This window comes from Lichenostomus cassidix, unplaced genomic scaffold (assembly GCF_008360975.1).
Source record: "Lichenostomus cassidix isolate B80296 unplaced genomic scaffold, HeHo_3.0 HiC_scaffold_33, whole genome shotgun sequence".
Classification (NCBI taxonomy): Eukaryota; Metazoa; Chordata; class Aves; order Passeriformes; family Meliphagidae; genus Lichenostomus; species Lichenostomus cassidix.
The window spans coordinates 739022-754416 of NW_028147632.1; the positions used below are offsets into that span (position 1 = coordinate 739022).

Genomic DNA, 15395 nt, shown 5'->3' on the forward strand with positions numbered 1-15395 from the left:
ACAAAAGCCTTGCAGTTTCATCTTCCTTAGTTAAAGTCAAATGATAAGGTCCACTGTTGTGGAAAGCTGGCTTCTAGAGAAGGGACACACCAATGTAGATAGATTGCTACTTAACAAGCCACTTCTTAACAATAGCCATATTCAGCCAACTATTAATTAGATACCTTCGTCCAATCAGCAATCTAAGGTCACCATGACTTTCCTTCTACATGGAGATCGTAGGAGCCGTCTAGAATGCGTTAATTGGTAGCAAATATGCAGAAATCAGGCACTATAGATAAACATAGATACATGTTAAGGCAAGTAGCCAAACTTAGGGCGTGGAAGTATATAACCAATAGTATTGTATGATTACAGAATATGCATGAATTAGTTAACTACATTATAAAACTGTATGCTGTAAATCAATAAACCGAAGCTTGTGGTAAATTCATATTGGATTGTCAAGCCTCCGTTTCTCAGCACACTGTTTTCAAATATTTCACCTCACCTTATATAATTATCTACCAAAGTGGTAACATGATAAAACACTCTCCTTATTGGTATTAATCAAAGCTTGTTTATAAGATGCTCTAAGAAAACCCTCCCAGTTAAGGCCTGGGGCTCTGGCCAAGCCTTAGTCCTAACTGGTTGGGAAATATGCCACCAAACCCAGGTGTTTCTGCACCAAAAATGTAATCGAGTCACTTGACTCGCTGATTTGGACTTGTGAAAGTTGAACCCTCTTCCAGGTAAACTTGGAATCCTTGCCCGGGAAAGGTTCTCCAAGCCCTGCCTGTGGAATGAGGTTCCCCAGCAATTGCAGTCCCTGGGAGATAGCAGAGTAGTTAAATAATTGAGGATGTATTTTCTTAAATAAGCTTATTGTTTCATTCCATGTATTGTTACACCTTTGTGTCATTTTCATCTTCTTATAGAAAGAAACATGTCTTGCCAAAAACAAAACGGGGGGAGTATAACCCCTCAAGCAATTAGACAATGCAATACTTATGCTAAAATTTTATGTATAGAAAAATGTAATTTTGCTTTTTAGAACAGTTATTGTTACTGTATTGATGATTCTAGATGTGTTGTTAAGGTTATTATGTGAATTCACTAACCTTAGCTTGCCTAATCTCTGTTGTTGTAGCATAGATTCCAGTGCAGCACAAAACAAATTTGTGGGTCACTCTAGCCAACTTGACAGGGCAAAACATAATTTGTCTCTCTCTTTCATCACCATACAATCCCTTTTCTACCCTTCAAAACAGAGCTGTGGTAGATTTTCTCTTATTAGCTCAAGGCATGGCTGTGATGAATTTGAAGGCACGTGTTGCTTTAACCTCAGCAATCATGGTGAGTGTCCTAAGTTGCAATATTGATGTAGTTAAGTATTCTATTACCACCAGCTGTGGGCCATTAGCTGCTATCACCCACTCCAGATGACAGGCAATGGGCCATCCGTTAGCTATTATCACTTGCTAATGACCCACCCCGCATGACAAGCAATGAGCCATCAGGGACCCACCGTGTGACTCATGGACTTATCTCATCCCATTGTGAGATGCTCTGCCGAAGAGGGAGGAGCCAGGTGTTCCCACCTGGATATAACCTGGCCTTGGAACTGCCTGAGCTAGCCCTGTCTACTGGGTTCCCAGAGGACCAGAGCTACTACTGAATCTTCAGCTAGAGACTAGACATTCACAAGATCACCGCTTCGACTGGACTACTTCAGTTAGACTGCTACTACCACCCTAACAGGGTGTTAGGTTGTATCTGACTTTGTCAGTGCTTTTCCTTGTATTATTTCACTTATTTTTAATTTCAATCTTGACTTGTGATCTCCCATTGGTTTGTTTTCAAACCAAGACATATTTTGGCGCCCAACGTGGGGCTCGACCTGGGGAAACTCAGAAATCCTATCACCACGATGCTCAGCTTATCTATATGGGTGCTTTATCTCGCTCTCTATATCTTTCCTCAAATGGGAAACTATCTGCCCGTTGTATTGCTCTTGTTACGATCAGGGCATAGCATGAAAATTGCTCTATTGGTTTATTATGCCTATTGCATAGTAACCTGTGAGGCGATAAACACCATTCAGTATATTTACTCGACTTTGTCTGCCTGGCCTAACCTGAGCTGCTCCGTCTGGGACCTCCTCAGCAATCGCACCCACCCTCTGGGGCTAGGAGGAGAGAGCGGTTTCTTCCAGCATTTCAGGCCAGGCACAACCATCTTTGACAATATTGAGTTCTCTCTAGATGCTAAAGATGGCATAATCTTCCTGTTAGTTCTGTTTTCTTTCTTCTCTGCGACCAGCACAGTGTACCTCATGCTGAAAAACAGAACAATACTTGGTGTTGTACAGCGTCTTCTCGAAGAAAAAGAGAAAAAAAACAAATCAACAAGCAAGAAGAAAAAAACCAAAAAAACAATCAATGTCTCAACACAAACCATTGCCGAATCAGAACAGCCAAAGCCAGTAGCGGTTGCCCCCGTCCAGAAAAAGAAATCCAAGAACAAGTCAGTCCGCACAGCGACTGATGAGGATGCGGCAGGACCATCTCACCCAGCAGAAGAGACAGAGCCGGAAATCATCACTCGCTCTCTATCCCTGGGGGAGCTGCGTGACCTACAGAGGGAATTCACCCGGCAGGCGAATGAGTCCATCTTAACCTGGCTGCTCCGCATCTGGGACGCCGCAGCTAATGACACTATTCTAGATAGAAGTGAGGCCAGACAACTGAGATCCCTGTCTCAGGATGTGGTCATTAACCAAGGGATTGAGAAAACCCAAGAAACTCTCAGCCTCTGGCGGCGATTGCTGCTGAGTGTACGGGACAGATACCTGTGCAAAGAAGACCTCCAAATGCACCAAAGGAAATAGAACACAATAGAACAAGGTATCCGATGCCTGAGGGAATTGGCTGTGCTAGAGATCATTTTCTCAGACAACGAGAGATTCCCCAAGAACCCAGATAATGTCCGGTGCACTTCACAAATGTGGCTAAGATTCGCGCGGCTCGGACCAGAGATATACTCTCGTTACCTGGCAACACTGCAGTGGAGGGAAGGCGAAGACCAAGTGGGCGTGTTAACAAACAAACTGAAAATTTACGAAAACACTGTCACCGCTCCACTACGCACTCAGGTCTCATCAGTGAAAACAAACCTAGCCGAGCAAGTCCAGAGCTTAATTGAAGAGAGCCTCCAGAAACTAAGGAAAGAGTTCAAAGAAGGATTTTTCCATGTCACACCGAAACCAACCAGAGTCTCTGCCATCAGGAACAGACGTCCCCCAGCCAGGGAAAGAAGACAAACCCCGCGACGTGACCTCTGGTTTTTCCTGCAGGAGCATGGGGAAGACATGAGAAAGTGGGATAGGAAACCCACCTCCTCCTTAGCAGCCCGGGTACGTGAATTGAAAAAAGAAACATCCACTTCAAGAAGCTCATCTAGGTACAACACTGCCCCAGTCTCTTGTAGACAGAACCCCCGACAAAATAGAAATGATAATATGACTAATCCTCTTGAAGGAACCTCAAAAACACATTTACAGAAGAACATCGTGCACCAAAAACAGGATTAGAGGAGCCCTGCCTCTAGCCAGGTAGAGGAAAGGGATAATCGGATCTATTGGACTGTGTGGATCCGATGGCCTGGCACGTCTGACCCACAAAAATACACGGCTTTGGTTAACACCGGCGCTCAGTGCACCCTGATGCCATCCAGGTATGTGGAGACCGAATCCATTTCTATTTCTGAGGTGACAGGAAGATCCCAGCAGCTGACTGTACTGGAAGCTGAAGTGAGTTTAACTGAGAACGAGTGGCAAAAACACCCCATTGTGACTAGTCCAGACGCCCCATGCATCCTCGGCATAGACTATCTCAAGAGTGGATATTTCAAAGACCCAAAGAGACATCGCTGAGCTTTTGAGATAGCAGCCGTAGAAACGGAAGACATAAAACAACTGAATAGCCTGCCCGGTCTTTCAGATAACCCGTCTGCTGTAGAACTACTGAGAATTAAAGAACAGCGGGTACCAATTGCTACAGCAACAGTGCATCGCCAGCAATACCACACTGACAAAAACTCTGTGGCCCCCATCCATAAGATGATTCGAGATCTAGAGAGCCAAGGGGTGGTCAGCAAGGCTCACTCACCCTTTAACAGCCCTATATGGCCGGTGCGTAAGTCCAGTAAAGAATGGAGACTGACGGTAGATTACCGTGGCCTAAATGAAGTCACACCACCACTGAGTGCTGCTGTACCGGACATGTTAGAACTTCAATATGAGCTGGAATCCAAAGCAGCAAAGTGGTATGCGACCATTGACATTGCCAATGCCTTTTTCTCCATTCCTCTGGCAGCAGAGTGCAGGCCTCAGTTTGCTTTCACCTAGAGAGGTGTGCAGTACACGTGGAACCGACTGCCCCAGGGGTGGAAGCACAGTCCCACCATCTGCCATAGACTAATCCAAGCTGCACTGAAAAAGGGTGAGACTCCAAAACATCTGCAGTATATTGATGACATCATTGTGTGGGGGGACACAGCAACAAAAGTATTTGAGAAAAGAAAAAAAATCATCAGAATTCTCCTGGAAGCCGGTTTTGCCATCAAGAAGAGTAAAGTCAAGAGACCTGCCCGAGAGATCCAGTTCCTGAGAGTAAAGTGGCAAGACGAACGGCGTCAGATTCCTTCTGAGGTCATCAATAAGATCATCGCGATGTCTCCACCAACCAACAAGAAGGAGACGCAAGCTTTCCTAGGCGCCATAGGCTTTTAGAGAATGCACATCCCTGAGTACAGCCAGATCGTGAGTCCTCTCTACCTCATAACCCGCAAAAAGAACGATTTCCACTGGGACCCTGAACAGCAGCAAACCTTCACCCAGATCAAACAAGAGATTGCTCATGCGGTAGCCCTTGGCCCAGTCAAGACAAGACCAGAAGTAAAAAATGTGCTTTACTCTGCAGCCGAGAGCCATGGTCTGTCCTGGAGCCTTTGGCAGAAAGTGCCTAGTGAAACCCGAGGTCGACCACTGAGATTCTAGAGTCGAAGTTACAGAGGGTCTGAAGTCAACTACACTCCCACCGAAAAAAAAATCTTGGCAGCTTACGAAGGAGTCCAAGCCGCCTCAGAGGTGATTGGCACAGAAACACAACTTCTCCTTGCACCCCGACTGCCAGTGCTGGGGTAGATGTTCAAGAGAAGAGTTCCCTCTACCCACCATGCCACTGATGCCACGTGGAGCAAATAAATTGCCCTCATCACACAGCGCGCCCGTATTGAAAACCCGAATCGCCCTGGGATTCTAGAAATCATAACAAACTGGCCTAAAGGTGAGACTTTTAAATTATCTTCAAAAGAAGCAGAAGAGAAAGTAGCACGTGCCGAGGAAGCACCCCCGTATAACGAGCTGCCAGAGAGTGAAAGACGCTATGCCCTCTTCACCAATAGGTCCTACCGAATTGTAGGCGCAGATCGAAAGTGAAAAGCTGCAGTGTGGAGCCCCACACAACAAGCTGTACAAGCTACCGAGAGACAAAGTAAATCGAATCAGGTCGCAGAGCTTAAAGCCATCCAACTGGCTTTAGATATTGCCAAACGAGAAAAATGGCCAAGGCTTTATCTCTACACCAACTCCTAGATAGTAGCCAATACACTGTAGGAATAGTTAGATCGCTGGAAAAAGGCTAACTAGCAGCGCAGAAGAAAACCCATCTAAGCCGCTGAGATTTGGCAGGACATCGCCGCCCGAGCAGAAAAGCTGACTGTAAAAGTTCAACACGTAGATGCACATGTACCCAAGAGTCAAACTAATGAAGAGCATCATAACAACGAGCAAGTAGACCGAGCTGCCAAGGTGAAAGTGTCACAAGTAAATCTAGACTGGCAGCACAAAGGAGAGTTATTTCTAGCTCGTTGGGCCCATAATGCCTCTGGTCATCAAGGGAGAGATACAACATACAGGTGGGCTCGTGACCGAGAAGTAGACTTGACCATAGACAACATCTCACAGGTGATCCACAGCTGTGAGACTTGCGCTGCAATCAAACAGACCAAGCGGGTGAAGCCTCTGTGGTATGGTGAACGATGGTCAAAGTACAAGTATGGAGAAGTATAGCAAGTTGACTACATCACCCTTCCCCAAACCCGCCAAAGAAAGCACTACGTGTTGACCATGGTAAAAGCAACCACAAGATGGTTAGAGACCTACCCTGTGCCTCATGCTACTGCCCGAAACACCATCTTGAGCCTAGAAAAGCAAGTCCTGTAGAGACATGGTACCCCTGAGAAAATCGAGTCTGACAATGAAACCCATTTCAAGAATGGCCTCATAAACACCTGAGCTAGAAAACATAAAATTAAATAGATATACCATATCCCCTATCATGCACCAGCTGCCGGGAAAGTTGAACAGTGCAACAGACTTCTTAAGACAACTTTGAAGGCACTTGGCGGGGAAACCTTCAAAAATTAGAAACTAAACTTAGCAAAGGCCACCTAGATAGTTAACACAAAGAGTTCTATCAATCGAGCCGGTCCTGCCGAGTCCGAACCTTTGCACACAGTAGATGGAAATAAAGTCCCTGTGATACACGTAAGAAGTTTCTTAAGAAAGACTGTTTAGATTAGTCCCACCTCAGGCAAAGGCAAACCCATCCGTGGAGTAGTTTTTGCCCAAAGACCTAGTTATACTTAGTAAGTGATGAAAGCAAATGGAGAAACCTGTGAGTCCATACATAAACAGCTGCAATAGCTTAAAAACCATATCACAAAGATAACTATGCAAGACAACAACAGCCTATTCGGGATTCCTTGAGGTAATTAAAGTATAACAAGATGCCTTCGCTATATCATGCAAATAGGATTAGTGGCTCTACTTATTTTTGTTGGCATAGCTGTTATTCTACCTTGTGCTTTGCAATGCTTGAAGAAATCATTGTCACAGACAGTAAATCAGCTTTGACTTGCACAAACACGTAAAGAAAAACGGGGGAATTGTGGGGAATTAGCTAATAGAAAAAGAACATACAGACTTAAACAAGCTGTTTCTTAACAATAGCCGTACTCAGCTAAATATTGCCTAAGATGCCTGTGTCCAATCAGCGATTTAGGGCACAATAACCTTGCTGCAACATAGAGGTGGTGGGAGCCGTCAAGAATGCAGTAATCACTAGCAAGAATGCAGAAATCAGACATTATAGCTAATATGTATCTATGTTTAAGGCAAGTAGCCAAACTTAGGGCGTGGAAGTATATAACCAATAATATTGTATGATTACAGAATATGCATGATCTAGTTAACTACACTATAAAACTGTATACTGCAGATCAATAAACTGAAGCTTGCTTTAAAAACTCATATTGAGTTGTCAAGTTTTCAATTTAAATCTCGGCAACAATCGGTCCCAGAGCTCCGGGGGTCACCCCAGATCCCCACTCCACACCCCCTGTGCCCCACGGCCGCCATGGGACCCTCCTGCTTAATAGGTGATCAAACAATACAGAAAGGTCCTAAGGTAAAAGACATACTGAGTGCAATTAAAGCAGTGAGTGTAATGGAGAATGTGTTTTATAAGTAGCCTGAGGAATGGCTGTGTTTGGGTTAATTATCTGCAGGGAAAAGAAAAATGTAAAGACCTTAGTGCTGCATCTCCAAGAGTTGACCAGCCAATGCTGATCTGAGTAGAGGCAGGAAGAGACTCCAAAAAGCTGCCTCTGACACTTTCCTCACACAGTACAGCTCTAATAAACCCATCTCTCCTATCTCCTGTTCAAAACCTCTTGATTAAAAACCTCAAGCATCTGCAGCAAAGTGTCATGATCTAGGGACAGGCAGAAGGACACAATCAATCCCAAATCTCTGGCTGCTCAGGAACACAGGGTGATGGTGGCAAAGGACCATTTCAACTCTCAGGGGCTGTGGAAGAATAGCCTGGAATAATCATTTGTCTTGTGACAAAGTATAGAATCACAGAATGTTACAGTGGTTTGGGTTGGAAGGAACCTTAAAGGTCACCCAATTCCAACCTCCTGCCGTGGGCCAGGACACCTTCACTATCCCAGGTTGCTCAGAGCCTCATCCAGCCTGCCCTTGAACACTTCCAGGGATGAGGCATCCACATCTCTCTGGGCAAGAAGTAGGTGGGAAGAAAACTAGACCTTCTTCCCACTGGAAAGTACCCCCTTCAGGCCACCTGATGGATGTCAATAAAGCCACAGGAGGGTTGAAAATCTCTTGCTGTGGAGTTGGTGAGAACTGGTACCCATTTCAGACATGACAGCACCATGGAGCAGCACTGAGAAGGGGAGATACAGAAGGTCATTTCCCCCTCCTCCTAGTGTTCCCTCAACAGGCACAAATCCAAAGATCAAACCCTTCAAAAACTTCAGAGCCTCCTTCACAGGACTGTTTTCCACATCACAGAGGAAAAAATTCTCCTCTTTCTGACGCAGCACTGAAGCAGAAGCAGGCAGAGAGTGGGGCCAGCTTTCCATCTGGGAGTCTGCCACCTTCCTCTCTATTCCTCAGTTCCATGACTCACCTGCTGAGACAGCAATGGACCAAGAGGTTAAAATGTCCTCAAACATGCACAATAGCAGCAGCAAAATGAACTCATAAAGAACTTTTTAACAGCTGTGACCCTGTTTTAACAGAAATACTACAGGGTACTTATCTCAGTGGACTCTAAGAAGTTCCTAGACAGCCTAACCACAATCCTTTCCCAGTGTGGGATCTTTGCTTAGTGTATGCTGCCAAGTCCCTTCTCCAGTGTCATTTTAAAATGGTTCAGTGGTGATGTCCACCACTTTTCTTGAAGCAATCCTCCTTATTCCAGTTGCTTTTTTTTCCTTTGACATCCTAAGTTGCAAAAGCTCCACTCCTTCAAATCGTCTCCCTTGGACAATCCTAGTAACACTCAATGACTACAGTTGATTATCAACATAAATTTTTAAGGCAATTAGATTCAAGCACTGACAAATTTCTTGAGCACATGCACTTTTATTTTACTTACATCCTGGCCAGGAGGCCCCTGTGGTCCAGGGATACCAGGTACAGCACAGGGACCCTGGTAGGGAGAGAACAGACAAACCCAGTAATGTGAGTCGTATTGATGAGGTGCTTCTTAGCTGAAGAGAAGAAATTCTTAACCTAATCGTTATTGGTGGAAAAATTAACCAGCAGTTACACAACTATGAGAGAGTTTAAGAAAAAATAAAATTACATCTCACACTATCCTGGTATCAGTCATTTCTGTGCCTCAAGGGACTTCATGGGCATCACTAAAGTCAAGCTTTACATACATTGATTGGAGAGGTAATAATGATTCTTTATAGGAGGCAGGTTTTTGAACAGGGAGAAAATACGACTGAGCACAGGGCAGTAGAGGAGAAAAGAAGGTCCATCTCCTCACTTCCAGGCCATCACACTGTCTAGGACTGGCTGTTGTGCTGGCAATTCATGCCAGTGTCTACTGAGACCATGATACACAGTGGTTTGTTCCACACCAATGGATTCCATCCTTGAAAAACGGAACGTTGAGGGGCTAAAGTGTGTTTGGTGAATACTGAAATCTGTAAGATTAAAGTAAGAAAAATAATTTTAAATTATTTATTTTAAACCTTTGAGGCCTTGGCTATAAGGTATGCAATGTGCCCTTGAATTATGAGCCTTGAAATAATTTTTTGAATCAAGGCTGAAATAAATCATTCGTCATTTCTCTTGTAGGACTATTGACATGTAAGGAAAAGTTTCTACCAGGCCAAGACTCTTGATCTGATCTCTCTCACAACTCAGTATAGCAGACAAGTGCCTGGCAATACACAAAAGATGCTCCCTTTGGAGGCTCAGCCACCCTGTGATGAATCCTCGAGCAAAACCAAACCAATTGCACATGCCTTCATGAAATCATGGGTAGAAAAACAATCAGTGTGGTTGTCCCCTCCCCATAGAATGTGGGTATAGCTAGAAAGACATACTGTACCTGTGACCCTTTGTCTGCTGGGGGTCTTTTCTGTGAATAGAAAAGACACAGCAATCAAAACATTTCAAATTCCCACCCCCCTTTGGCTGACCAGGGTGGGTCCTGCAGCATCCAGGCATTATTCTCTACATGGATTTTGTGGCTGCACTCGTGAGTGTGGATGTGTGTGCACTGCATGTGCCTGAGGACAATCTGTGCTCAGCCTCACTCCTGGCTGCATCTGCAGACACAGATCCACAGCACCCTCACATCTCTTGGGCTGGCACAGGACAATTCCCCCAGGTCCTGAAGACCACTACATTCAGCTGCCTCTTACATGAGGAAAAACATCTCACAGGACCTCTGTGCTCTTTAATTTAAGTCAGAGCAGGGGGTTCAGTGGGCTTGTGCATGCTGTTTGTCTGGGGATGCAACTTAAAATGTGCAGCTGAGTAGAGTGAGGCACTGGAAGGTACTCACTTTATAGGAACACCACAGAAGTGATGCAGTGCCCATGTCCAGTGGGGGTGAATCAATCTGGTGTTCCAAACACACCCAAAACAAGGCTTGAATAAATTGTCTCACACTGTAACTCTTCTCCTTTTACTTTCTGTTTCAGGCACAGTAGCTCACTAGTCCTCAGACAGTCCTCCACGAAAGACACCCTAGTACTGTGCTAAAGAAATGGCTAAATGCATAATTTAATTAATACCAACAAGGCAAGGCAGGGCAAGATTGAAACCTTTCTGCTTCTGGTGTGCATCCATGCATTAGACAGCTTCAGCAAAATGTATGAATTCACCCCAATTCTCCCCTCCTCTGATGGGAATAACACCCTCTGCTAATGCTCAAGTTTATGGCTCAGTGTTATGTAAATTGTAACTCAATACTTCAGCAGATAAGGTAAAAAAAAATATTCCTCATCTATATATACTTTTTGTGCAGGGAGCAAATCCTGAGAGGGGTTAAGGGCACAGGAGGAAACAGGGTGAGCATTCCAATTAAAAAGAGTTGCTGGCTCTCAGCTCTGAAGCTGAAGTATTATAAACACAATTTTGTCACATGGCTAAAAAGGGTAGAGGCTGACGCCTTTAATTCAGTGTGTAATATGCACTGAAGCAGCTCCACTGATTTCATTCTGTGGTTTTTGGGTTTTTTTTTTTTTTTACTGTGGGATTCAGTCTTTGTGACAGTCTGATAGATTCAAGGTTATACAGAGTTTTTTTGCAATTCCAGTCTTTGCACTGGAGCTGAGGTTATGATGAATCTACACTGGAAAAAGCCACCATGAAAGTGGTTTGGTTTTTGGGGGTTTTTTTTTGTTTGGTTTTTTTGGTTTTTGTTAAAGCATTTAGTAAAGCAGATAAAATAAATAAAACATATCATTTGAGAATAGTGTGGTGTGTAGGTGGCTACACATCCTGACAGTGGGCAAATAATGAAGACACAGAAAAAAAACAATCTTCTGGTGTAAGACAAGAGATGTCTGCATTTGGAGTCAAGTTCTTAGTCATTTGTGTTTATGGATATGAGGATGCTAAATCCCCAATGAAGAACAACTTTGTCATCCTGTGTACATTAGGATGCAGACGTGAATTCATCTAGCCCTGGACTGAACCTAAAAATCTGTAATTAAAAACTATCCACAAGCTAGTGATTTTCAAACAAGCAAGACACTTATTTTTTTTAATTTTAATTTAATTAATGACTGAATATGGAGAAGTGCAAGAACACCACTGTTCCTTAGATAACTCATAACAAATGACACCCAGAAAACCTGCAGTCACTACTCCTCCTCCTCTTCCTGCTACAAAATCCCACCTCCTCCTCCTCCTGCAGCTAATTAATACAATACTGTTGAAGAAAAAACCCCAAAGCAGCTTGTGGGGGGCAGAGCCACATGTGAGTCACCCGATGGCTGCCCTGGCAGAGAAGTTTCTGTTCCAGGCAGCCACGAGAGGAAGGAGCTTTAGAAATACAAATGAACACTGCTGGGGCAAAGGCTGGACAATGGACCAGGGCCTTGTGGCCTGGGGGAGCAATTGGGCCAATTCCCTCTGTCCCTCAGCCCAAGCTCTGCCTGCTTGCACAGATGGAATTTGCACAGCTCAAGGCAGAGCCCAGACTGAGGAGATCTGACTCTGCTGCACTAATTGGTTCAGCTGCAAAGAAAATGCCAAAAGGCAAAATATTGGGAAAACTTGACTAAAAAAAGTGGGGGAAAAATATCTCTCCTCACTCCAACATGTGTTAGCATTGTGGATGCTTTACAGAGTGTAATAAACCATTGGGGAATTTTTGCTACCACAAATTCAGGGAAATCAGTTGGGAATCACACTATACGATGATTGAATTAGAGAAAGGCACTGAAAAAAGTACCAGGAGAAAGCATAACTTTCAGAAAATATTACTAATTGACACGAACTGATTCAAAGTCAAGCTCCTGCTCCATTCCTGAACTTCCACAAGCAGAACAAACACTTTTCAGAGCCATGAATACCGAATGTTACACTAACTAGGGGTGCATATTAAGGGACACAGGCAGTGGGCGGATCGGGAAGTCTGTACCTTCCAAGCACTTCAGCCACTGTGTGGAAATATATACCAGTTTAAATATTATGTATAAACTTCAGTCAAAGGTTTGGTTTGTCTTTAGCCCAGGAAACGGAATTCTAAGATTTTTTCCCGAAAATTGTTCCGCCAGGTGAGGTCTGATAAGCTTAACATACCAACACACTAGGAGGAGACCAAAAGACAAAAGGCCATCAGCAGCCATTAACGAACATCAGCTCCAAACCTCACCCCTGGCTGTTTGGAGACACCTTGCCTGGCCAAAGAGAGATAAGAAGGAAGACCTAATTAGCATCAGAAGAGAAGAAATCTGGATCCAATACTAAACAACAGATTAGAAAATAAGCAACATGGGACCAATTAAGACTGACCAAAAATCGTTTTATGAGTTTTGACAGTATAAAATGCCTGAGAAACCATGCAAAATTAATGTGCCATAGAACGATTCTCTCTACAAACCCGGGCTCTAGAGGAGGTCATTCCCGTGGTACATCCTGGTCAGAACAACATCCTGCTCAGATAATAAAGTAACGGCTTGACACGCTAACATTAAAAATCTTTTTGGATAGTTTTTGATTTTCCTCCAGATAGCGTGACAAGAGGGCAAAGGGACAATGAAACGCAGCCGGAGAAACGAGCATAAAAAGGAGGCTGCGTTTTACAGACCCATGGCAAATGCCCCACGGCCTCTCCCTCTCTCCATCTATAAAGTCACTTGTACACGACTCCTCTGTCTCCTGCGGGCACACAAACCTCTGGCCACGCGGATTTTCCCGCACACTGCCGCCGACAGCGCAGCCACCTCTGTGCTACCCACAGCGAGCGGGACGAGCCAGCGCTGCTCCGGCACCGCCTCCTGCCGAGGCAGCAGCGGCAAGGAGACCGCGGGCAGCCGTTCCCTCAGCGGCCTCAGGCCAGCGGCAACACGGCGCCACAGCCAGGGAGGGAGGGAGAGAGAGGGGGAGGGAGGGAGAAGGAAGCCGCCACAGACCCCCTCTATCCCCTCCATCCGCCCGCAGCGAGCCCCGAGCCCCGGCACAAGCCAGCGCGGCTCCCACCTGCGCTGGGACAGCCTCTCCGAGCTCCGCCGCAGCCTCCCCGGGCTCCGCCCGCTGCCGCCGCTCCCGGGCCGCACACACGCTCCCACCATGGCGCCGCTGCTGCCCCACTAAAGCCCTGCCTGCCTGCCTGGGGTCGACACCGGCGCTGGCCTTGTTCCCGCTCGCTGGCACCGAGCAGCAATTGCGCTGGGACAATCCCGAGTGACAGCACAGCCAGCCAAGGGCAGCGAGGCGCGGGCTCTGCACAGCGCACAGCCCAAGCCCCGCGCTCTCAGTGGCCCCCGGGCTGGCCGAGGCCAAAGCCGCACATGAGGAACAGCCCTGCAACGGGCCCGGGCCCAAGGCGCCATTGCTCTGCAAATAGCGACCAAGTTCTCCGCACCTCCCGGCCCCGCCTCGGCACGCAGCCCCCGGGGCAGCCCCACGGCAGCTCCCAGCCAGCCGCCCTGCAACGGCCCAGGGGGAGCAGGCCCAGGGGACGCCAGGGACAGCAGGGGCACTTCACAAGCCTTTGATGCAAAAGAGAAAATCATCAGGAAGGAAAAAGCAACAGCAGCGCTGGCTCCAGAGCACAGGGCCACACGAGGACATGGCACATTGCAGTGGGGTGACGCTGGCCCCATGCCAGGCACCCAGCAGAGCTGCTCTCTCACTGCCCTGCACAGCCGCCAAGGGGAGAGAAAACTGAACCAAGGCTTCCTGAGTTGATAGAAGGACCTGGCTAAGAGATCCCTCATCCAACACCTTTGTGCACAAAACAGGCTCAGAACTGGATATGTGAATTGAATTTATTCCTAACAAACTCAGAGCAGGAGAAGAAAGAAAATTTGAACATTTAAAACACATTCTCCTCACCCGATGGGGATCACCTGGAATGGGGTTCACCAGGATTCTGCCCCACGGGGATCACTGGGGATCATCCACTGCAGATCTTCCCACTGGGGATGGAGTTGGAGCAGCAATGAAGCTCTTCCTGCACTCGGGACACTCGCAGGGCTTCCCTCACTGGTGCCTCTGTTGGTGCCGAGTCAAGTGAGAGCTCTGTGAGAAGCTCTTCCCACACTCCCCACACTCGTAGGGCTTTTCCCCAGTGTGGATGCGCCGGTGGGTGATGAGGTGGGTGTTTCGCTTGAACCTCTTCCCACAGTCAGGGCAGCGGAAGGGCCTCTCCTGGGTGTGAATGCGCACATGGAGGAGGAGATGGGACCTGCTCTGAAACCTCTTCCCACAGTTGGGACACTCGTAGGGCCTCTCCCCAGTGTGGATCTTCTTGTGCTGGATCCGTTTGGTGCTGTCACTGAAGCTCTTCCCACATTCCTTGCAATCATAAGGTGTTTCCCCAGTGTGAATCGCCTGGTGCCGCATCAGGCTGGACTTCCGGCTGAAGCTCCTCCCACACCTCCCACAGTCATAGGGCTTTTCCCCTGTGTGGATCCTCTGGTGTGTGATCAAGGTGGACATCAGCCTGAAGCTCTTCCCACATTCTCCACACTCATAGGGCTTTTCTCCTGTGTGGATCCTCTGGTGCCAGATGAGGTGAGATCTCCGCCTGAAGGTTTTCCCACATTCCCCACACTCATAGGGCTTTTCCCCAGTGTGGATCATCTGGTGCCGGGTCAGGTGAGATCTCCGCCTGAAGCTTTTCCCACATTCCCCACACTTATGGGGCTTCTCTCCGCCCTGAGGCTTCTCCCCCAGCTCCGAGCTCTGGCTGCATCTCCGGTCGCCTTCCCTGCACAGCGAGGCTCTTTCCTCCTCGCAGCTCCCTGGGCTGCGTTTGCAGCTCCTCCTCGTGCAGCATCTCTGG

At 46.7% G+C, this 15395-nt stretch overlaps 3 protein-coding genes across 3 annotated transcripts in view; 1 reads left to right on the top strand and 2 right to left on the bottom strand.

Annotated features, from left to right (window-relative positions):
* LOC146421311 (uncharacterized) overlaps positions 1–15395 on the top strand; it is a 141095-nt gene that overhangs the window by 102818 nt on the left and 22882 nt on the right. The window lies entirely within an intron of this gene.
* Positions 1–15395, bottom strand: part of LOC146421312 (uncharacterized) — a 107251-nt gene that overhangs the window by 89866 nt on the left and 1990 nt on the right. The gene's annotated exons all lie outside the window — the stretch shown is intronic.
* The window catches only part of LOC146421318 (uncharacterized), a 2486-nt gene continuing 1453 nt past the window's right edge, over positions 14363–15395 (bottom strand). The window contains exon 2 of the mRNA XM_085047113.1: positions 14363–15391. Coding sequence (XP_084903239.1) covers positions 14591–15391 — 801 coding nt within the window. The 3' untranslated portion in view covers positions 14363–14590. The remainder of the gene's footprint in view (positions 15392–15395) is intronic.